This window comes from Nansenia antarctica (assembly GCF_963989245.1).
Source record: "Nansenia antarctica genome assembly, chromosome: 15".
Classification (NCBI taxonomy): domain Eukaryota; kingdom Metazoa; phylum Chordata; class Actinopteri; order Argentiniformes; family Microstomatidae; genus Nansenia; species Nansenia antarctica.
The window spans coordinates 29,743,920-29,768,919 of NC_137685.1; the positions used below are offsets into that span (position 1 = coordinate 29,743,920).

Sequence of the window (25,000 nt, forward strand, 5' to 3'; positions counted from 1 at the left end):
ACACACTCCTGGGTTGCTGGGTTTGTGTGTGTGTGTGTGTGTGTGTGTTGTCCTTATCTGTGTGTGTGTGTGTGTGTGTGTGTGTGTGTGTGTGTGTGTGTGTGTGTGTGTGTGTGTGCCCCAGATGCACATGTTGACATGTTAGATGGATCTGTCTCAAGGAGCAGGAAGAGCTACTTCACCCCCCGATACATCATATTAACCATCAACCCTGACATCTGGCCGTCATAAAACACCAGGTTCCCACACGCTGAAACAGCGAGAAACAAGACGTGAAGGATGCTTATGGTCTCATTTCCTGTTCCCAAAAAAAAGATCTCTGTTAGAGTCCATGGAGGAAAGGAAATATGCGGCGTGTCACAGCTCATCATGTTAGGATGAGGGGGCCGAGAGAGGGGGACTGAGGAGGAGGAGGAGGAGGAGGAGGAGGGGGAGGGGGAGGACGACCGAAAGAGGGTAGTGAGGATTGAGAGGAATCTTCCCAGCAGCCTCCCCTCCTCCCCTCCCGAAACATCCCCTTGACCCAGCCGTGACCATGCCAGACCCAGGAAGTCCGAATTAACCCACTTCACTTAACGGTCCGTCTCATAGATCATGTGGGGGAAAACAGAATTAAATCGCATCAAAGAGAAGAGAAGAGGGGGAGGAGGAGGAGGAGAGGTTATGGGGGAGAAAACCATTAAAAGTGTCTTTGTCTTTCAAAGATTTAATAACCATGCTGGGACAACTATGAAGTGCTGCTTCAGTGATATGGCCATTATAATAATAGGAACCCGTGAAATGGTTAATTTTACGGTTAAAAACACTTTACTTTTCTAAATGTCTCCTTGAGATGACTTCCTCTCTGCCTTCCTCTCTGAAGTTTAGATTTGGTTTGGTTCAGTGTGAGAGCTTCAGCTCAGAGAGAAGGCTCTATCTGATTCTCTGTACTTCTGGCCTGTCTACCTCTCTACCTGCCTGCCTCTCTACCTGTCTACCTCTCTACCTCTTTACCTGCCTGCCCGCCAACCTCTCTACCTGTCTTCCTGTCTACCTACCTGTCTGCCTCTCTACCTGTCCACCTGCCCGCCTGCCTGCCTGTCTGCCTCGCTCCCTCTCTCTCCCTGCCTGACCGCCTGCCTGACAGCCTGTTCTATTAGGCAACAGTTTATGTCATTAGCTGGCTGGCGTCTGCGCCGCGGCCATCTGGTGCCCCTTCCGAAGAGGCATCGCTACCAGCTGCCCCGCCAGCCGGAGGGTGGCAGGAGGGTGACCCCCGCATAAATACAGGGGACCTTTTTGACCCCCTTCCGTCACTAGTCTTCTCCAACCCACGGGGGAAACATGTTGAGGTCACATGACCTGTCTTCTCCAACGGTTACCCGAATGGAATGTTGAACATGTAATGTTAGCTGGCGAGCACACGGTTTCGCCGCCTCACAACGCATGTCCCCGGTTGAGCCTCCGACCTTGAACTGACTGGTAATACACCTGGACAACCAGCCTCTACACCAGGCGAGGCTGGCGGAGGTGGGGAACCGGTGGGGAACCACCCTCAAGACCACCAGGACCAAGCTCCGGACCTGGGGTGATGGGGCCTTTTCAGCCGCAGCCCCGTCCCTTTGGAACGCCCTCCCCAACCTCATCAGACAGGCCAACACCCTCCCAACATTTAAACAGGCCCTCAAAACCCACATCTTCAAGCTCGCCTTCACCAGTTAACCCTCTTCCTCTCCCCTTCCCATGTGTCCCCAGCACTACCTTAATTAGGCCCCTATACTTTCTTCTATTTACCTTTTGTTTCTTTTTATTATTACTACTCGACCTTTTCAGTTTGTAAAGCGTCTTTGAGTGTCTAGATAAGCGCTATATAATAATTATTATTATTATTATTATTAATAATAATAATAATAATAATTAATAATAATAATATGCATATTATTAATAATAATTAATAATAATAATGCACACGGAATGGAATGAGGAATGGTGTCACACACGTTTGATACCATTCTTTACTCTAGAAATATGTGTGTTTGATACCATTCCTCATTCCGTTCTATGCATTACACATTAGCCCGTCCTCCGATTTCTACCTCCACCAGCCTCTCCTCCTCTAAACCCTCCATCTCCTTGCTGTATGAACACAGACATGCAGCACAGACATAAAGGCCAGCTTTAACCCCACTGTACACATGAAGCGTGTGAGTGAGTGATGATTGTTGTTTCTGTTCATTATCACTCTATCAGTGTGCGTGGGACTACTGTTCACACTGATACGAGAGCTGTCTGTGTCTGTCTCTGTCTGTCTGTCGGTCTCAGTTTGTGTCAGTCTGTCTGTCTGTCTGTCTGTCTGTCGAGAGCCTAGATTACTTTTTCCCGCTATGACTGATGGATAGATGATTCACTTACTTCGTCAAATGTATTTGTTGTAAGTCGCTTTGGATAAAAGCGTCTATTTAAATGTCAAAAATGTAAATGTAAAAATGTGTGTCTGTGTGTCTGTCTGTCTCTCTCAGTCTGTCTGTCTATGTCTGTGTCTGTCTGTCTGTCTGTCTCTGTTTATATGTCTGTTTCAGTGCCCTCTGTACCAGGCTTGTACCCCCACACAGCAGCACACAGAGAGGAAAAAACGGACAGACAACAAGAGAATCATTCTGCATTTAAAGTCGCTACCAGCCACTGATAAACAATGGATGTGACAGAACACGCATCACAGTGCTGTTGAGTGATAAACACTGAGTGATAAACACTCAACAGCATGTGAGCAACAAAGCGTTCAGTCAGTCAGTCCCACCCTGTCCTGTATAGCCATAATAAACTCAAATGTTCTACTGAAGTGTTGCAGTAAACTCCCAACGTCATAAAATCTCACTCCATCAAACGATCTTGAATGATTGTATTTCCCCAGGAGAGAGAGTACAATAAAGCGCTATGCTGCTATGCTGCTATGCTTTCGCTTTAAGATCGAGGTCTCTCTCTGCAAAAGACCAACACCATGAAGGGTCCAGCTCCGTTCCCCCGTGCTGTGGTTGATATCCCTCCCCAGCCAGGCAACCAGCCTCAGGTTGTACTACGGAGCGCTATAGGAGGTCTTTTCTGCCTGCCGCCATAAGACTGTACAACTGCTCCTCCGGCTGGCTCAAGCGGGGTGATCAGAATCAGGCGGATAAGGGAGGATGTTAAATCCTACTGTATATAAGGTTTTCAGATGTCTATTAGGTCTTTAATTTGTATTTTAGATAGACCTAAAAAATAATAGACCTAAAAAATGTTTTAGTCTAATTTTTTGTCTATTATTTAGTTTTTTTGTGTATTATTAAATGAGGGTTCGGGTTCGGGGGGTGAGGGTGAGGGGGGTAGGCAGGGAGGTAGGGAGGCCAGGCCTGCCTCTGGCTATTGTTTGGACACAGTTGCTCTCACGCTGCATTGGCCACAGACAGGGCGTGGCAGCGGGAGGCCAGGCGGGGAATTTGGGGGACTGGAGGGGGAGAGGGGGGGGGGGGGTGGGGGGGGTTCAGGGCAGGCGCAGCAAGTACTCTCTCTACATGTGGAGAGTGAACAGGAAGGCGGGTGGTCCCATGGGGAGAGGAGGGGGGGCTGAGGGGAGGAGAGAGGGGGGCTGGGTGGGGCTTTCCCCTGCAGCTACACTATGTGTGCTCCGTTCCCAGCCTCCTCTCGGTCCCCCCGCCTGGCCCTGCTCATGTTCACCATGAGGTAATGAGAGAGAGAGAGAGAGAGAGAGAGAGAGAGAGAGAGAGAGAGAGAGAGAGAGAGAGAGAGAGAGAGAGAGACAGAGAGAGAGAGAGACAGGGAGAGAGAGAGAGAGACAGAGAGAGAGAGAGAGAGAGAGAGAGAGAGAGAGAGAGAGAGAGAGAGAGAGAGAGAGACAGAGAGAGAGAGACAGAGAGAGAGAGAGAGACAGGGAGAGAGAGAGAGAGAGAGAGAGACAGAGAGAGAGACAGAGAGAGAGAAGAGAGAGAGAGAGAGAGAGAGAGAGAGAGAGAGAGAGAGAGACAGAGAGAGAGAGAGAGAGAGAGAGAGAGAGAGAGAAAGAGAGGATCTCTCTACCAAACTCTCTCCAGATGGTAGAACTCAGTCTCCCTGACAGTGCTCTGCTCTACTAGCACAAACCACCATGGCCTTAGTATAGTATAGTATATAGTATAGTCAGAGTCATACAGTAATGGCTGGTCTCCCTCTGTAGAAAGAGGAAGGTCATCTATTCTTCTTTAAGAGACAGTAAGAGGAGGTTGTTCTCAGTCCAACAGACTCTGTGTGCTTTTAGTGGTAAATGAGTTCAAACTCTGCTGCAAAACTATTCAGGAGAAGTTTACATTGTGTCCGGATCATGTTGCTGTGCAGATTGGATTGTATGTTTTAGATTTTGTCATGTTTTTTTTCTACTGCTGCTGCTTTCTTAGCCAGGCCTCCCTTGCAAAAGAGACCATGCGTCTCAATGGGCTTTTCCTGGTTAAACAAAGGGTTTAATAAAAACCTGTCTTACAGTTGCTGAAGATTCATTATCCTCCCCACTCCCCCCTGTCCTCACTGAGGGGTGAAGCTCGACACCTTCCTTTTAAACATCTTACATTTACCTTTTGGGCATTTAACAAACACATTCGTCTAAGTAAGTGAATCATCTATCCATCAGTCATCCTGAGTTAAAGTAATCTCTGCTAGGTCCAGGGGCTATTGGCATTGCTTTCTTCTTTTTTCTTTTTCACTAATTTATTTACAGTAGAGAAACTGTAAAGAGGGATAGAGCGGATGAAGAGGTCTTAGGAGGGATACACATTACAAATCCTACAACTTCTTTTGCCAAACACTTCCTCTGCATGTACCAACAAACCTCTGGGAACAAAACACCTTCCTCTTCTAAACAACACACATCAATCCCTCCTCCCCCTCCTCCCCCTCCTCCCCCTCTTCCCTTCCAAACCCTTTCTACTGACTCCAACCAACTCCAGTGACAGGTGCACAACCAGGTGGTAAAAACAGCCAATGTTTTCCTCCTCATTACCCCTACAACCACTTCCCCTTGTATTCAGCAATTGAAAGGGAGAGAAGTTTGAACAGGCCCCAGCTCTGGCACCACACTGTTATGAGTAACTGAAGGCAGCAGCTTTATGGTGGTGTTTGAGAGGGCTTTTACAAGGTAGTATTGGCATGTGACTGTGATGAGCTCGCCGAGAAGACCGCAGGATACTGATCAGCCGCGACAATGAATAATGGAATAACCGCTTACAGTGCATTGATTTCAGAGGACAGGAAAACGTTTTCATCGTGTTCCAGCCTACTCTCGTCAGAAGCGTCGGGCACGAGGCGGTTATTTCTCACCTCCGTCTTTGCCCTTCTTAGACAGACACGTGTTCCCGCGGCGACAGGAACGCAGTCGCTCAGCGGCGGGGAGCTTCAGCATCGTTTAGGGATGCAGAGCGAATCTCAGACATCACAATGATGGATTAAGTATAGTAGCCAATAACGGCACCTTCCCTCCGATGAATACATTACTGTCAAGGCCCCGGAATACGAGGAGGCAGGTCATTTGTACCGTTCAGCTGGTGGACACGACCCAGAGCCTTACTGCACTGCACTGGACTGGACAATGAGGTATACATAGCCAGGCACAAATACAGTCCACAGGCGCGCACACGCACACACACAGACACACACAGACACACACACACACACACACACACACACACACACACACACACACACAGAGACAAACAGGCTCCTAAAACAGTTGGCTACTTTCACACAAACATTGCAAGAGAGAGAAAACTCAATAACTCCCTTTTTTCATGAATACTAATAAACAATACAAACACAAAAATGAATTGATTTGTCTCGCAGACATCCCCGTGGGCGTCTCAAAGACAGTTCAAGCTCCGGGGTTATCGCGGGCCGGTAAACAGCGATTTAATCTTGTATCAGCACCAGCGGTCCCTTCTGGAAGGGCATGGTCCAAGGGCAAGGAGGTCCAGATTGAGTTTTTTACCGCCGTAGTGGACATCTGTCAGTGACGTTATTGAGGTCCTATAGAGGTGAAACGTAGTGAAACATTCATGGCGTTTTCTCCACAGTAGAATATATTCACCAGAGCAGCACAGGCCTTGCATACTAACTAAGCCGGTTCTGCTGAGCAGCCCTTGATCCAGCTCCAGGGCAGAGCTCACAAACAGCCTGGCAAACACGCCGACCTGGAAAAGGGATAGACACACCTAAAGAACTCTGTAATCTCTGTAATCCACTTACCCCCGCTGAAGCTCACTTCATCTCACAGATGATAGACTCTCTCAACTGTTCAGACAGAGAGTTCCCAGACTCGCATAGAGGAATACACTTCCAACTTTGACTCCTAAACTTCTTCTTCGTCGTATGGGTTGTTGTTTTCCTCTCCACTCCACCAGGCTCGGGGCCGAGGGGCTACCCTTTTACCACCCCGAGACCTGGTTGAGGGGCTCACCCCTAAACTCCTTAAATCTCTATCTGAAGATGTGCTCAGATCAGGATAGTGGCTTGTTAAGTTCTCTGTCGAACCTTCGCAGGGTTAAGAGACCAGTACGGAACAGCGTGTTCTCACCCCGCTGTCTAAACCGAGAGAATTCACACATATATTTAAACTCCAACCTTCACCTATAAGATAGGTGGTGAACTTCATGCACACTTGTACAGTACATGTCTCCCTGAAGAGAGTGTTGCGGGTTCATTCCCACCATGTACCAGGGTGGGAAGATATCTGGCCGTGTCCCAAAGTTCATTCTGTGGCCTACGAATCTAGTAGGCGTTTTCAGTAGGCAAGATAAGAACGTGTTGTTTTTTGCAGTATGGCTAAATGCTAAAATGACCTTGAGCAACATTCTTTTTTTTCTTTTCTTTTTTAAACAAAGCATAGCGTTATTGTGATGGTAAACAACGTCTATGGAACGTTGACAGACAGATCTTAGTGAACTATTTGGGAGCCTCTTTCTTGGCCATGGCCTTGATGGCTGCCTTCTGACCCTTCTTGTTGTGCTTCTTGTTGTGCCCTTTCAAAGCTTCTTGATCCCGTTCCTGTGGGCTTTACGGGACTGGTTGTGGGTGGGGTGATTCTTTGACTTTGCCATTTCTAATTCGGTCACACGTACGGGACACACGTACGGGACGACAACCGGAAGAGCATCATGGTTGAGCAGTATGAATGAGTTGCTTACTGAATATATATACTGTAGTATCTAGTATGCAACATATGCCTAGAATCCGTATCCATCCATTCCCAGCCGTTGCCGTTACCAACCGTTGCCGTGGCCAAACAATTACCGTGAGCAGCATGGTTGACCTCCAGACTTCTCAGTGTGAATGACATGTATAGTATGTTGTAGTATGTAGTATTTACTTACTGAATGAAATCGCTTACTGAATACATTTTACCACACAGCAGGCTCTAAATAGTATGTAGTATAGTTAGTATGCAGCATATGTAAATTAATCTGCATCCAAACTTTTCAAAATTAATCCGCATCATCCGGGTTCTGCCTAATCAGCCTCACATTGCCATGGTCACCTGACTGGCAGGGAACAGGAAGTATGACATCACTGGCCTGCTGGATTGGAATGTGGGAATGTGTGGCTGTGTGTTGAATGAACGGAGAGGAGAGGACAGATACTCAGTGCCTCAGTCCAAACCACAAACTGTCTCTCATAGCTTAGCCAGTTTAGCATCCCTTTGACTCATCCACTTTGAGTGAGAATGCTAACATCCCGGCTACCTCATCCACTTAGAGGGAGAATGCTAACATACTGGCTACCTCACCCACTTAGAGTGAGAATGCTAACATTGCCGGCTACCTCATCCACTTAGAGTGAGCACGCTAACATGCTAATGACACACCTGTTCAAACAGAAGACTCATTCCCCCCAAACACACACACACACACAGCGCAGGGGGGGAGTTGAGAGATATTTCACACTGTCCAGTCAACTCTGTGGTGCTTCAACCCCGAGGGCAGACCATCTGCGGCCGAGATCACCCGCTGCTTCCTGACTCCATCTGCCTTAACCCACAGACATGAAACCCAGACCCACCGCCGGACCCGCAGCTTGATAGCCTTTTGGCCTCTGAAGGTGTCAGATGTGGAGGATAAACAGCCCGAGGACACGGCTGGAAGAGCTTTAGTCCCTCACCCACTGATCTCACCACAGAACCAACACTGCACAATCCCACCACTAACAAACTAGGATGGAAAGAACTTTCTACAACAAATGTAGGGGTTGATGAAAACAAACATTGTGATTGGCCGATTTGGCGGCGTTCGAACTTCGAAGCCGTGATTTACGAGCAATACTGTCACGGTTAAATCATCTGTTATGATATCCCTACGCTGCAGTATATTTGTCTATCGCGTTCCCTTGACAACTTTTGCTGTTTTTAGAACTATGTTTCTCAGCGCAGGGCACAAATCACCACAATCTTATCATGAAATAAATACTTAAAGCATTGTTTTCTTGTCGATGTACCCGAAACCGTATCAAAGCAAGAACACCCTCAGGGTTGTGATTTTTTGGGAGACGATAAATCAAGGCAGTATTGCTTAAATACAGTACTGGCTCTAGCAACCGACACTGACGCCATAATCATCATAAACTCCTAGCAAATACTATCAAACAATCTTAACTGCCACCATGACCATAAATGTACTGCACACAATCATGATCATATCTGTTGTTCTACCATCCGTGGTCGACATAGCACTAAATCTTGGGCTGAGGAGAGACTGCTGACTGTGACCCAGCCGACAAAGAACGGTCTGTAACCATATCGACCTGATATTGACATCCGAAAACCCAGCCGCGTGCCCTCACATCTTTCCCTTCTGTAAGTGACTGTGGCTGTGACGCAAGTTCATGTTGGAGCCTTTGGCAGAAGACCTCCCTGCCTCAGGCCCAGCCAAAGCCAGAACAAAGAGACAGAGACAGAGTTAGATACAAAGTTAGATACAAAGTTAGATACAGAGACAGAGAGAGACAGAAAGTGAGACAGAAAGTGAGACAGAGAGTGAGACAGAGAGTGAGACAGATAGAGCCAGAGACAGACAGACAGAGCCACTCTCTGCCAGAGACAGAGAGAGAGAGACAGAGAGAGAGAGAGAGAGAGAGAGAGAGAGAGACAGAGACAGAGGCAGAGACAGAGGCAGAGACAGAGACAGAGACAGAGGCAGAGACAGAGGCAGAGACAGAGACAGAGACAGAGACAGAGACAGAGTTACAGTAGAGATGGACACAGAGACAGAGACAGAGACAGAGACAGAGACAGAGACAGAGACAGAGACAGAGGCAGAGGCAGAGACAGAGGCAGAGACAGAGACAGAGACAGAGACAGAGACAGAGAGACAGAGACAGAGAGAGAGACAGAGACAGAGAGACAGAGACAGAGTTAGAGATGGACACAGAGACAGACACAGAGAGAGAGACAGACAGAGACAGCGAGTGAGACCGATAGAGAGCCAGGGAGAGAGAGAGAGACATAGACAGGAACAGGGACAGCGAGAGAGAGACAGGGCCAGGGAACGCAGCCCCAGAGAAACCCACAGAGACCCAGCAGCCACTGCCTGGGAAACCGGACCTGAACCGGCTCAGCCCGCGCTCTCACCCTAACCCCTCCCCTTTAAAAACATCTCTCTCTCTCTCTCTCTCTCTCTCTCTCTCTCTCTCTCTCTCTCTCTCTCTCCCTCTCTCCCTCTCTCTCTCCCTCTCCCTCTCCCTCTCCCTCCCTCTTTCTCTCTCTCTCTCCCTGTCCCCTGTAGGGCTGGTATGAGTTTTACTGGGAAGTAAGTTAGCTAACGGAGGAACGGCGGAATGAGATTAGTCACCCCGCTATGCATTCCCTGAATACTTCCCACACTCGTTTTCAAAACAGTTCTCACATGTACATGTTCAAACACACACACACACGCACACAGATGCACGCAGGCATGCACGCAGGCACGCACGCACCACAGATGCATCCATGTACCACACACACACACAAACTCACCGCGGTACCGGAGACTGTCATCGTGGTGGTTGTGGTGGTGGTGGTGGTGGTGGTTCTCCAGGGCGGGGGGGCTGCTGGCCCCCAGCTCGGCCAGGCGGCGGCTGGTGGCGGACAGCTCCGAGCGCAGGTTGGTCACCTCCTGGCTGGCCGACAGGATGGCCCCGTCGATCCTCTGGGCCAGCTGCTTGTTGTCTTCCATCATTTTAAGGATTTTCCCCTGAGGACCAAATCCACACAGAGCAGCATGGTATCAAGTGGAAGCCCGTAGGGGATGAAGAAGAAGCGGCGGCGGAGACCCCCCTCTCCTCCCCCCTGTCCTCCTCCTCTCCTCCCCCTCTCCTCCCCCTGTCCTCCTCCTCCTCTTCTGTCACAGTTTACTTCACACATAAAAAATTCCAGCAGCCAGGGTTCCTCTTCTCTCCCCCTCCGCTCAGCACAACAGAGACGGTGGTGTGGTACCTGTTAGAGTGTACAGTGCTGTGTGTGTGTGTGTGTACCTGTGTGTTTGCCTGTGTGTGTGTGTGTGTGTGTATGTGCCTGTGTATGTGTGTGTGTTTGCCTGTGTGTGCGTGTGTGTGTGTGTGTTCCTGACCAGAAAAAGAGAGAGAGAATGTGTGTGTGTCCCTGAGAGCGAGAGCTCAGGTGAAAGAGTGCGTCAAAGGAGAGAGAGAGAGAGAGAGAGAGAGAGAGAGAGAGAGAGAGAGAGAGAGAGAGAGAGAGAGAGAGAGAGAGAGAGAGAGAGAGAGAGAGAGAGAGAGAGAGAGAGAGAGATCAAACACAGCAGGCGGAGGGAGGGTAAAAGCGAGCGGTTCCCGCCGAGGAGAATGTGCTGTGAGCAGCTGCTCCCAGAGAGGACCCAGCGCATTCAGAGATGACATGCACCCTTTTAAACGGAACGTACCATGTGCAGCAGCGGGGAGAGGGGAGGAGGCAGTTAGCCCAGCTCTCCACTCCTCTTAACTCTCCAACTACAGAGAAGCCTGATGTTACCCACATCCTACTAGACTAGCCCTGTAATGAGTCTGTAAGCCAGTCTTTTATAGGGGGGGGGTGGAAGGTTTGGGGGGGGGGGGGGGGGTTCCACTTCTTCTTCTTCCTCCTCTCTCCTCTCCCCTCTCTACCCTGCTTTTTCCGCTGTGGTGTTGGCCCCTGTGACAAACACTTGTCAAGTGCTCTAAATCTATTCACTCCCCTCTCCCCTCTCCCACTCTCGCCCTTTCTCTCTCTCTCTCTCTCTCTCTCTCACTCTCACTCTCTCTATCACACACACACACACACACACACACACCCCCGCTGTCTTTCTGTCACTCCCACCCCCACTCTTTCTTTTCATTATATATGCATCCCTTTGTCCCTGGGAAGCTCGCCCCCTCAGTCGGAGGAGAGGGAAGAGGGGGGATGGCTTAACTCGGCCGAAGGGAAAACATTTCAACCCAGAGAGCAAACTTAGCAGAGGACAGAGGCGCAGCCCTCTAATAAGGGTAAACACAGGGAGAGAGAGAAAAGGGAGGCTGGGAGAATTACAATTGAGCCCAGACGAGAACATTGTGGCTTACTTCTTTGATCAAGAACAGTCCTTCAAAAGGATTATAGATTATTGTGGTTTTTTGCTCCACTTTAATCCCAACAAACAAACAAACACCCACAGATCCATTCTTATCTGCAGAGATGTGTGTGACTCCAGGACAAATACAGATATGCATGTCAGGGAAGGTTTGGTGGAGGTAGAAATCGGAGGACGGGGCTCTTTGTAATGCGTGGAACGGAATGAGGAATGGTATCATGCGTTTGATGCCGTTCCTCATTCTGTTCCGTGCATTACAAAGAGCCCCGTCCTCCGATTTCTACCTCCACCGGCCTGCCCTGATGCACTTTACAGCCCATTTCATAACACAACAGAAATCACCAAGAGCATCTCTACCTCCAGACCAGCCTGATCAACCATCCATCGTACAAAGCTCAGTAAAACTAAATCAGGACGATCTAACTGCTTAACTACACGCCATTCTCCCACCACTGGAAACATGCCCTTCTTTTGGTAACAATGTCAGGAAGATGAACAACACACACACACACACACACACACACATACACACATACATACACACACACACACACACACACACACACACACACATACATCACTCTGCCACCGTCGAGGGTGTGTGTCGTGATAACAGTTGGCTGATTGGTATTCGCACAATGCCGGTGCAGACAAAGGCAAAGCATGGCAGGGTTAGATACAGAGAGCGTCCTGTATCAGAGACACCTCCTGGTTACATCACAGTCTCAAAGAGAAGTACTGCAGCTCTGAAATACCCCCTGAAATGAAGCGCATAAACTAGGGTTATACTGCTGGTGGTGGGGTTGAAGAGTGGCTCTTCCCATTAGTTAGTCAGGCCCTGAGGGGGGGGGGGGGGGTTATAACCTGATCACCTACAAAAAATATTATTTTATTTTTTTTACCATTTAGCAGACACTTTTAGACCAACTACTACTGGATCGTCCTCGGACGAGCACTCCATCGGCGCTTCCACTCATCCCGATCCTCCATACATTTGGCTAGCTCGCCAGTACTTTCTGCTCCTGCATCTTTCTTGAGTACGTCCACGTATGTTCGTGTGGGACGCCCCTAGTGATCGATGCCCGTGTGTTGGCTCCGAAGGCCAACCGTGGCACACTCTGGGCCCTATTATGCACTTCTTAACTTGCCGTCTTAAGTCTTAATTAAGACGCACCGCCAGGTTAAGACCTACCGCCACCCTTATTATGCGCTTCATACGCGCTACTGCTATTATGCAGGTGTCGCTAGGCGCCCACACATAAGACGTAAGACTCCCGTGCATATATTACTCATTGTGGGAGTGTTCATATGTTAATGAAGTGCGCTAGGCGCCCCTGCTATTATGCGATCTGACTTTGCGCCTAGCGCTAAGAAGTGGTTTGAAAAGTTCTTAGGCGCTAGACTTCATGCACGTTTTGAAACACGAGCGCGCCTCCACGGTTTGCGCATGCGCGCCGACCGACGTCCACGTCTTGACCACGCCTCCACGTCTTAAGTTTAGATCTACCGCCTCGTCTTATTGCTTAAGACTTATGAAGTGTATAATAGGGCCCTCTGTCTCCACTCTGCACAGGAGCTCCTGTGCTTGCTCTAAGTGGTCGGAGAGCAAGCTGATGTCGTCCGCGTGGTCCAGGTCCGTTACGACTACGGCAGGGTGTCGTCCTGACCTCCTAGGTGTTATAGTGAGGCCGAGTTCTTGCTCCCGTCCACTGATAGCCTTCCTAAGTGCATAGTCTAGCTGCTAGACTCTAGCACTATGATGAAGAGGAAGAGGACATAGTCTAGGACTATGATGAAGAGGAAGGGGGCCTGGATGTCCCCTTGCAACACCCCATCCAGGATGTCAAACTCCTCACTGTTGCCGTCTGGGGCCGCATCACCTTGGCTCTTGCACTGGGCCACGGTGGTCTTCTCCTCTCCAAAACCATGTTGGTTTTCCCTCAGGTGAGGGTCGATGGTGCACCGTATCCGGTTCAGTATCATGCGGTTGTACATCTTTGCAATGATCCATGTCAGACTGATGCCTCGGTAGTTGTTGTCTGGGTTTCAAGAGATCTCCAGATTTCAATATTGAATCGTCAATATTGAGTTGAGATTCGTGAGGAATAAAGTTATCTCTTCCTCAGGTCCATCCACTGTCAGGTGTGTGCCTAGGAGATTTCGGAATTGAGTGAACCAGGAGGTCAAGCTCTCCTTGAGGCTATGACCCTCAACCCGTCCCACCTTCGATCGTTTCCTCCCACTCATTTCGTTATTGACCCTCCATGCCTCCCCGTACTGTTGTTCACCCTGCGCTGCCTCCACTCTCTGCACCCTCTCCATCAGCTCCTCCCCCTTGATCCTATCGTAGGTATTGAACAGAAGCTGTTTGGCCTCGTTCGATACTCTGCGATTCTCTACAGTCGGCTCGAGCTCAAAGCCTCGGCGTGCTTCCTCCACCCCTCCACGCACCACCACGACCTCCGGATGCCTGGACCTCAAGGAGACTGTACTTCTCCATCACCGGCACACATCCTGGTCGCCTCCATGTTCGCAGCAATGAACTGCCGGTACTTGGCATTAGGCTCCTCCTCCTCGCCCAACAGCTGAAAGTGATTCCTCACCTCCACCGTGTACGTGGTTTGAAGGCCAGGGTTAGTGGAGAGAACGCCTTCCAGTCGTACCTGACCTTCAGGTTTGGCTTCTGGACCCTGAGGCTTAGTCTCACCCTCATGGAGACCACTCGATGATCAGAGCCCACAGAGTTGAACATTTCCTCCACCTTTGCCTTACTAGTATGTAGTCCAGTTGGCGTAGCATACCAGTAGCCCGATCCTGGAAGGTCCACCTCTTGCCCATTATTTTCCGGAACATGGTGTTTGCAGCCAGTAGCTCGTGTTCCATAAGAAGGGCTGTGAGATATTCGCCATTGCGGTTTGTGGAGTCCAGCATCGAAGTCACCCAGAATTGCTAGGAAGTTGTGAGCCAGGACTTCACAGATCGCTGTTGCAAGGTCCTCATAGAACTTCTCCACCTCCTCGGCAAGCGCCACGTTGGTGGGTGAGTACACTACTATGACCGTTGTAACCGGGTTGCCATCGAAGTCTGCAATAAGGATCTTGTTGCTGTATAGCATGGTCACCAACATGCTATTTGCCCATAGCTGGAACAGTGGTTGGCAGGCGCCAGGGCGTGTCCACACACCGGTGGGCCTGTGTGCTTCGCCCTGAGATTGGGAACCATCGGTTCTCAAGGCTTACTTACTAACTTACTTACCCCACACTAGACCACCACTACCCCACACTAGACCACCACTACCCCTCAATAGGCCACCACTACCTCACACTAGACCACCACTACCCCACACTAGACCACCACTACCTCACACTAGACCACCACTACCCCACACTAGACCACCACTACCTCTACTAGACCACCACTACCCCACACTAGACCACCACTACCCCACACTAGACCACCACTACCTCACACTAGACCACCACTACCTCTACTAGACCACCACTACCCCACACTAGACCACCACTACCCCACACTAGGCCACCACTACCTCACACTAGACCACCACTACCCCACACTAGACCACCACTACCCCCCACTAGACCACTACTACCCCCCACTAGACCACCACTACCTCACACTAGACCACCACTACCCCACACTAGACCACCACTACCTCACACTACACCACCACTACCTCACACTAGACCACCACTACCCCACACTAGACCACCACTACCTCTACTAGACCACCACTACCCCACACTAGACCACCACTACCCCTCACTAGGCCACCACTACCTCTACTAGACCACCACTACCCCACACTAGACCACCACTACCTCTACTAGACCACCACTACCCCACACTAGGCCACACTACCCCTACTAGACCACCACTACCCCACACTAGACCACCACTACCTCTACTAGACCACCACTACCCCACACTAGACCACCACTACCCCACACTAGGCCACACTACCTCACACTAGACCACCACTACCCAACACTAGACCACCACTACCTCTACTAGACCACCACTACCCCACACTAGACCACCACTACCCCACACTAGACCACCACTACCCCACACTAGACCATCACTACCTCACACTAGACCACCACTACCCCACACTAGACCACCACTACCTCACACTAGACCACCACTACCTCACACTAGACCATCACTACCTCACACTAGGCCACCACTACCCCACACTAGGCCACCACTACCCCTCACTAGGCCACCACTACCCCTAGGCACCCCACCACTAGGCATCTAAAGCAGGGGAGGCTGGTGGAGGTAGAAATCGGAGGATGGGCTCATTGTAATGCATGGGATGGATTGATACCATTCCTTATTGCTCATTCCATTGATACCATTCCCCGTTCCATTCCATGCAGTACAATGAGCCCGTCCTACGATGTCTACCTGCACCAGCCTCCCCTGCCCTGACCGACAGTACAGTACATTACAAGAAGGGTGGGAGTCTCTGAGTGTGGTGGGAGAATGCAACTGTAGCACTCTCCATTTCCTTTTCCCTCTCTCTCTTCCTCTTTCTCTTTCTCTCTCTCCTCTCTCTCTCTATTTACGTGGAGGACAGAGGAGAGCATTGCTGCACAGCATGTTGACAGACATGAAGAACAATTTTGAGAGCACTTAGTAATACAAGGTTATCACTTAACACTGTCCTCTCTCACAAGACTCACAAGTGTTTATCCGGGGGTTATCATCTCTGAGACATGTTACGATCAAAGCTTGTCTCTGATTATGGTTACATAGTCAAGATGAAAGCACCGTATGCTGCAGGGGAGGCTAGTGGAGGTAGAAATCAGAGGACAGGGGGCTCCTTGGAATGCGTGGAACGGAATTGGGAACGGATTCTTCATTCCGTTCCACGCATCACAACGACACGTGTTTGATACCGTTCCTCGTTCCGTTCCACGCGTTAGAACGAGCCCCCAATCCTCTGATTTCACAGCATACAGAGGCTGGCCGACACCGGGGGGGAAAATGTGTCACATGGCTCAATGTGTCAAATAACTGTGAAATGTCAAGACTAGACTTCATCTTAGGTTTGAGGATCTGTCAACTGTCAACAAACCTTGCTTCCCCTTCACTAAGTGTAAACAAAGTGGCGGTTTGAAGGGGCTCCGAGCGCGGCAGTGTGAACCAGCTGTCTGGTCCTGTACGGCCCGCGGGTGACGGGGGCAGCTTTCACATGCAGAGGCTGTGGAATTGGGGACCCAGGGAAATGCGAACGAATGACTCCAGGAGTCAAAGGTCGGTCCAGTGTCCCAGATAGACATCGGCCAACCAAACCGATACTGTGTCAGGGAATAATAATGGTAGTCTGGCAGACACAACGACTTCCTCTGTCCCTAGTGTTGAGTCTAACAACAAAGACCCCAGGAAGGATTTCACGAGTTCATGAAATCAACGACTCCCTCGAGACAGACTTTACTTCCCAAACTTGTGTGAATGTTTTATCTGTTTGTCTGTTTTGTTTGTTTACTTTTTACATTTGATGCTATTAATGGGAAGTGTAATTAAGTGTACCAGCGGTTTGTTGGTGTGCAGTTAAAAAGAGCTATTGATAAACAGTCACTAGGACTGTCTGGCTGGGTTAATTGAATATCGACTTCATTCTCAGCATGCTTGAATGCTCTCCCATTTCTCCCAATAGTGGAGTGATGTAACACCATGGTCAACTGTTTATCCAGCTCTTATCAGGGGGCCTGGGAGAGGGGGGAATGTCCCTTCCAGTCAAGCACACTTCCTAATGACTATCAGACACGGTGAGGAGAGAGGGAGAGAGATCAGCTGGTGTGTGTGTGTGTGTGTGTGTGTGTGTGTGTGTGTGCGTATGTGTGCATGTGTGTAAATGGACTGCACTTATATAGCGCCTTATTCCAAAGCGCTTTACAATGGCCTCTCATTCACCCATTCACACACCAATGACGGCAAGCTACCATGCAAGGCGGCTTGGTAGCTTGCCGTCATTGGTGTGTGAATGGGTGAATGAGAGGCCATTGTAAAGCGCTTTGGAATAAGGCGCTATATAAGTGCAGTCCATTTACACACATACACACATACGCACATGAGAGCAATGAGAGCACATTGAGAGCAATTTCGGGTTCAGTGTCTTGCCAAGGACACCTCAGAGAAAGAGAGCAAGAAAGAGAAAGAGATAGATCTGTCCATGTGCGTGCATGCAGCATGCAGTACTATTGTTCCGTTGAATGTCAGATTGAAATAAACAACTTGCAAAAGCATTTGAGCTTCATCCACAGAAAAAAGAGCTGTGTGTGTGTGTGTGTGTGTGTGTGTGTGTGTGTGTGTGTGTGTGTGGGTGTGTGTGTGAAGGAGAGAGAGATCAGTCAGGCAGTGTATAGGTAACTGAAGGAATATGTCTTTGTGTGTGAGTGCAAGCTGAGTGAGACTTGACAGGAACACTTGACTGTCAGGACCCTGCCATATGCCAGGTCAAGGACTCTTCCCACGTCACTTCAGACTGACTGCAGTTTCGTAGCAACACCCTGTTACACAAGGGCACAGACACACACACATTCGGGGCAGAGAGATGTCACATCCTGTCAAAGGCTAGGGGAGGTTGCTGATGGGGAGCAGACATACAGAGCCTCTATGGCACGAACGGTTGTGAGAGATGTAGAGAGAGGGTTTTAGAGATGTAGAGAGAGGGCTTTAGAGGTGTAGAGATGTAGAGAGAGGGCTTTAGAGGTGTAGAGAGAGGGTTTTAGAGATGTAGAGAGAGGGTTTTAGAGGTGTAGAGATGTAGAGAGAGGGTTTTAGAGATGGAGAGAGAGGGTTTTAGAGATGTAGAGAGAGGATTTTAGAGGTGTAGAGATGTAGAGAGAGGGTTTTAGAGATATAGAGATGTAGAGAGAGGGTTTTAGAGATGTAGAGAGAGGGTTTTAGAGATGTAGAGAGAGGGTTTTAGAGATGGAGAGAGAGGGTTTTAGAGATGTAGAGATGTAGAGAGAGGGTTTTAGAGATGTAGAGAGAGGGTTTTAGAGATGTAGAGATGTAGAGAGAGGGTTTTAGAGATGTAGAGATGTAGAGAGAGGGTTTTAGAGATGTAGAGAGAGGGTTTTAGAGATGTAGAGATGTAGAGAGAGGGTTTTAGAGATGTAGAGAGAGGGTTTTAGATAGTGTTGTTCCGATACCGATACTAGTATCGGCATGGCCACCGATACGCACAAAAATGCTGGTATCGGTATCGGCGAGTACTAACAAATAATAACACCCGATACCAAACTCTTGTTCAAACGCAGCACCAAGCCTGACACAGCCTTCCTAACACAGACATGCCCAGACATGCCCAGGCATGCTCCTCTGCTGGAACGCTATTGGCCCAGAGCAGCTGCTCTCAACCAATGGTGTGGCAGCTTTTCACTATCGCGGAAAAACAAACACGCATGGAGATATTTCAAGGTGGATAGTCCGGTGTGTACAACGGCTAAATGCACAATTTGCGGTCTCAATGTGTCGAGGGGTGGCACTAAAGCTGCCAGTTTCAATACTAGCAACTTAATTAAGCATTTAAAGGCAAAACATATTAAAGAGCACGAAGAGTTTCTGTCATCTACTGCAGCTGTGACAGTGAGCAAGAGAACGGATGGACCAAAACAACAAACGCTGAGTAGCTCATTCCATAAAAAGGACCAGTGGGACGCGACGAGTGAAATGGCAAGAAAGATGACTGAGAAAATGTCTGAAATGATTGTGCTCTGTGACCTGCCCCTCTCCTTTGTTGACAATGTGGGATTCCGCCTTTTTATGGCTCACGCTGTACCTAAATACAAAATACCAGGTCGCAAATACATCACGGAGACGGCCGTCCCTGCCCTCAATAAGAAGGTGACTGAGCATGTTTCAGATAAGCTAGGAAAGGTGCAGGCCATCAGCTTCACTACGGATATTTGGACCAGCGACGTCTCCCCACTGTCCCTGCTTAGTTTAACTGCTCACTGGGTGGACTCCGAATCATACAACCGGGAAAGCGTTGTGCTGCATGCAAACGAGTTCAAGGGGTCCCACACTGGTGAAGCAATTGCAGAAGCAATTGAGAGTATGCTGCTTAACTGGAACATCTTCAGGTTTTGAGCAGTGCCAGACTAAGTGTTAGCAATAATTTTACATCGAGGTGAGTATGCGGCTCAAAAAACATGTTTTTTTGTTTTGTTTTTTCAAACGCTGTGGTATCGGATCGGTACTCGGTATCGGCAAGTACTGCACGGTCAGGTATCGGTATCGGTATCAAAAAATGGTATCGGAACAACACTAGTTTTAGAGATGTCGAGGTGTAGAGAGAGGGTTTTAGAGATGGAGAGAGAGGGTTTTAGAGATGGAGAGATGTAGAGAGAGGGTTTTAGAGATGTAGAGAGAGGGTTTTAGAGATGTAGAGAGAGGGTTTTAGAGATGTAGAGAGAGGGTTTTAGAGATGTAGAGAGAGGGTTTTAGAGATGTAGAGGTGTAGAGAGAGGGTTTTAGAGATGGAGAGAGAGGGTTTTAGAGATGGAGAGATGTAGAGAGAGGGTTTTAGAGATGTAGAGAGAGGGTTTTAGAGATGTAGAGGTGTAGAGAGAGGGTTTTAGAGATGGAGAGAGAGGGTTTTAGAGATGTAGAGGTGTAGAGAGAGGGTTTTTAGAGATGGAGAGAGAGGGTTTTAGAGATGTAGAGAGGGTTTTAGAGATGGAGAGATGTAGAGAGAGGGTTTTAGAGATGTAGAGAGGGTTTTAGAGATGGAGAGATGTGGAGAGAGGGTTTTAGAGATGGAGAGATGTAGAGAGAGGGTTTTAGAGATGTAGAGAGAGGGTTTTAGAGATGTAGAGGTGTAGAGAGAGGGTTTTAGAGATGGAGAGAGAGGGTTTTAGAGATGGAGAGATGTAGAGAGAGGGTTTTAGAGATGTAGAGAGGGTTTTAGAGATGTAGAGAGAGGGCTTTAGAGGTGTAGAGAGAGGGTTTTAGAGATGGAGAGAGAGGGTTTTAGAGATGGAGAGATGTGGAGAGAGGGTTTTAGAGATGTAGAGAGAGGGTTTTAGAGGTGTAGAGATGTGGAGAGAGGGTTTTAGAGATGTAGAGAGAGGGTTTTAGAGGTGTAGAGGTGTAGAGAGAGGGTTGTAGAGGTGTAGAGAGAGGGTTTTAGAGGTGTAGAGAGAGGGTTTTAGAGATGTAGAGAGGGTTTTAGAGATGTAGAGATGTAGAGAGAGGGTTTTAGAGACATAGAGAGAGGGTTTTAGAGATTGAACAGTTGAGAGCGATGTAGAGGTGTAGAGATGTAGAGAGAGGGTTTTAGAGACAGAAGCAAACCATGACGTTGCAGTTGGACAACTGCTGAGGTTGAATGAAGAAGACATCTATTTGTCGTTGCCTTCACACACGACTCGATTAATGTACAGAACTGTATAAAACCACAAAAATATCGGCTGTGGTGGGTGTTGATGAGATTGGGATAGGGTTAGGGTTAATGGTGTGTGTTGAAATAATATTGACATATTATGAGATTGGGTTAGGGTTAGTGGTGTGTGTTGAATGAGATTGAGTTAGGGTTAGGGTTGGGATTAGTGGTGTGTGTTGAAATAAATACAAGATTGAGAAGGTGTGTCGTTCCTCTGTTGGGTGTGTGTGTGTGTGTGTGTGTGTGTGTGTGACTCAACAGCAGCGTGTGTACAGTCAATTCAAATGGAGAGAGTCATTCTCTCTTTCCTCACTGATAAATATCGCACCGTCACTCTGGTCCCTTCCTGAGTGGGGGAGGCGGCCACTTAGGGTCAACGCTCTGAAACACTGTTTTCACACAAGCTGAGAATTTATGCTAATGGCACAGTTGGAACTAAAAAGCGGCATTTATGTAAATGCGTGAGTGACAGTTGGAGACGGAGCCCTTTGGCCCCTTCTTCCACTCCCCCACAACACCATCCCCCATTCCCCCACCCCACCGCCTCCGTCCCCCGTCCCCTGTCCCAGGCAGTGGCACACAGGGACAGAGAGACAGAGGGGCATTGATGGAGAACAGAGTCGATGGCACCGAGCGGAAACTGAGCTCTCATTCTTCATCAGTAGTTTGGCTCAATCCTCTCTCTCCCCATGCCTTCCCCAGTCTATGGGGGACCAGCTCCCAGCAAAACAAAAACACCCAACAACTGAGCTTTGTGTTTCCGATCCGAAGAGGAAGGCTATAAATCACTTCCTTTTAGTACCTTTCAAGACAAGAGCACCTGACTCCATCGACCAATCAATCTCTGGCGAGCTGGCATATGTTGGCATATCTTATTTCTGAGAGTGCAAATCTCTCATGGCAGCTCTCATAAGCCCTATCACATTATTCCAACCCAGAGGAGCAACCTTGTTCACACACACCCCCCCCCCCCCCCCCCACCCCCACCCCCGACCACCACCCCCCCAAACCCCGAGCAATCGCTTATCGACAGCCTACTGATGCATCAAACGTAGCTTCTGCATGCTCCTCTCTCCTCTCTCCTCTCTCCTCTCTCGTCTCTCTCTCTCTCTCTGTTTGCAGCTTGAACTCTGACAGAGATAAAGTTCCGTCCTAGGAGCTGGGCCCGCGGAGGCTGAGATAAGGCCTGGGAGCTGGGGGACCGATTATCTGCTATCAAACTCGGGCGCGTCCGTCTCTCTCCAGCAGTCCTCCTCTCCTCTCCTCTCCACCGCTCTCACAACCTCCAGAGACGTCCTACCGTCCTCCGTCTTTGATGGCAGATATTCTAATCCACACGACACACACTTACATGGTCTCTCTCCTCGTCGATCTCTGTAAAGGCAGAGACAGGTTGGCGTGGTCGTGAGGCGTGATGCAGCCAGAGGGTCGAGATGAGGATTAAGATAAAGCTCTGCCTGTGACCGGGGGGTGGGGGGGGGTTGGGAGATAGGGGGGGTTATGTACCTCCAGGGACTTGTCGGATAAGGAGTAGACAGAACTCTGGACTTTGATTATGTGTCGACTTAAATGGCTCCAGTGCTTCTCTTTGTAACCATCCTTGACTCTCTATCTCAACCTTGTCTCTCTCGCTCTCTTTCTCTCCTTCTATTTCCCTCTGTCTCACTCCTGCACCCTGCTGGCAGCTTGATGCCACTGCGGACGGTCTCTCTCCAAGGCGTCCTTCCTTTCCTACAGCCTCTTGGGAGTCCGGTCCTAGCTATGGTGCCTCAGCACCTTCAACATCCTAGCAATATCCCAGAGGTGGCCATCATGGACAATCCCTCCCATCCCCTACATGACACTATGGCAGAGCAGAGAAGCTCCTTTAGCAATATGCTATTACAACCACGCTGCACTAAGGAGCGCTATAGGAGATCTTTTCTGCCTGCCGGCTGCCGCAATAAGACTATACAACTGCTCCTCCAGCTGGCTCGATGGGGGGGGTCAGAGTGAGGCGGGAGGATGTTAAATCCTACTGGATATAAGATTTTTAGATGTCTATTAGGTCTATCTTTATTTTAGATTCTATTTTTTATTTGAGTCTAGTCTACTATTCAATTGTCACTTTATTTTGTTGTTTTTGGTCTGAGTTGCTGTAATGCCTGAATTTCCCCTCGGGGATCAATCTATCCATCTATCTATCCATCTCTCCATCTATCTATCATCTATCCATCTATCCATCTATCTATCATCTATCCATCTATCCATCATCTATCCATCTATCTATCATCTATCCATCTATCCATCTATCTTCTCCTAGCATGTAGCTGTTCCCCAGGCAGCACAAGCCCTGCTGTCAGATAGTTCAGGCCCAGGATGAAGAGCATGATGACATCACGCTCAGGGGGCCGATGTTAATAGGAAAGGTGCATGTCTCACACACGCGGACGCAAACACGCATGCCCGGAGAACGCACGCATGCACACGCACACACACAGTATGCTCTCTCTGATGTTTCATGGAGGTGCCCTCCTCCTTTGTTGTTCATATATATATACATACATGGTCTATTGTGTTATTATTGTATTAGTATTGGATTTGTGTTATTGTTCTTATTATTCTTATTATTCTTATTATTATATTTGAGAGCAAGCTGGCAAAGTAAGCATTTCATTGGTCGATGTACAACCATACCCTTGAGTTGACTACATCACCTGAGGGTCCAATGACAGGGCTGCCAATGGAATGCTCTTTGTGAAGCGCATTGGGTCACATTTTGTGAGAAATGTGCTATACAAATAACATTTGATTTGATTTGATTTGAATGCAACTCTCTATGGCCCCTGGTCATAGCAGATTACTTTTTCTTATGATGACTGATGGGTAAATGATTTGCTTACTTAGACAAAATTGCTATATACCAAAATGTATTAAATGCCCAAAAAATTAAAAATGTCTGCCAGTCAGCTACAGTCTAGGAGCGTCGTGCTGTGCCTCAGACTGTCTCTCTCACAGGGGACATCCTGAGAAGGAGTTGACAGTGTTTTCATTACAAAACGTAATGGAAGTGTCATTCGGATCAAAGTAGACGTGTGGTGAATTGTAAGTAATTGATGCCAACTTCATTATCACCTATCTCCTAGAACACAGATGATTCACCTGCGTCGCCGTGGTAACTCAGACACTCGATGGTGGGCTGCTGTGTTTTAAGGTATCCGTTGGCAACGTTGTAAGGGGGGATATTGTCGAGGATAGCTTTAAGGCTCATGTTCGGCTACCGACAGAGGACCTCATTCATTCTCCTCTCCCTATCTCTCTCGCTCACTCTCTCTCTCTCAGACTCCCTCTCTCTCTCTCCCTCTCTATCTTTCCCTGTGCAGAGGAGTGATCACTCAGGAGGAAATGCAATGGAAACCTGTAGTGACAGAGCTTCCCCGCGTGATTTATGACATACATTCAGTTATTTATTGGCTAATCATAGCAGACTGCTGGGAGCAGGCTGGAGCTCACCAACGGAGAGAGAAGGCAGCGGAACCGGGCCGAAAGAGAGACAAGATGAACGCCGTCAGGCCCGGGATCAGAACCAGAGAGAGAAGACGGGGAGAAGATCGTTTTCGAAGTCGTCTGATTCATCTCGAAGCAAGTCGTCACAGATATCATATTTGAAGTCAACTAAAAGTGACATTTTTTGTAGTGACGACAACTCTTGGGGGGGCACTTCCTGGCATAGCACAAGGTTCATGGTTCGATTCCAACCCTGGACCTATCTTGCATGTCGTCCCTCCTCTCTCACCCATCCTTCCTCATCCACCCGATGTCTACCGTCTTTAACCGACTGCACCGACGCACCGACACACTGTGGGAACCAAACTGATTGGAGGCGCTCCTCAGGCTCCTCAGGCTCCTCACGGCTACTGTGGAGCAGAGCAGGGGAACAGGGGAGCCACGTGTTTGATACCATTCCTCATTCTGTTCCATCTATGCACTACAACCAGCCTGTCCCATGTCTACCTCCACCATCCTGTCCTGCAGGCAA

At 48.8% G+C, this 25,000-nt stretch overlaps 1 protein-coding gene across 2 annotated transcripts in view; it reads right to left on the bottom strand.

The window, feature by feature from the left end:
• kaznb (kazrin, periplakin interacting protein b) overlaps window positions 1-25,000 on the bottom strand; it is a gene marked incomplete at both ends in the record, with an annotated part of 121,048 nt that overhangs the window by 75,134 nt on the left and 20,914 nt on the right. Inside the window, one exon of one of the 2 annotated variants that reach the window (XM_080545553.1) lies at window positions 9,998-10,214. In XM_080545553.1, the coding sequence (XP_080401679.1) occupies window positions 9,998-10,214 (217 nt within the window). Of the gene's footprint in view, window positions 1-9,997; window positions 10,215-25,000 lie in introns of those variants that run through there. The other variant, XM_080545552.1, reaches the window with a different exon arrangement.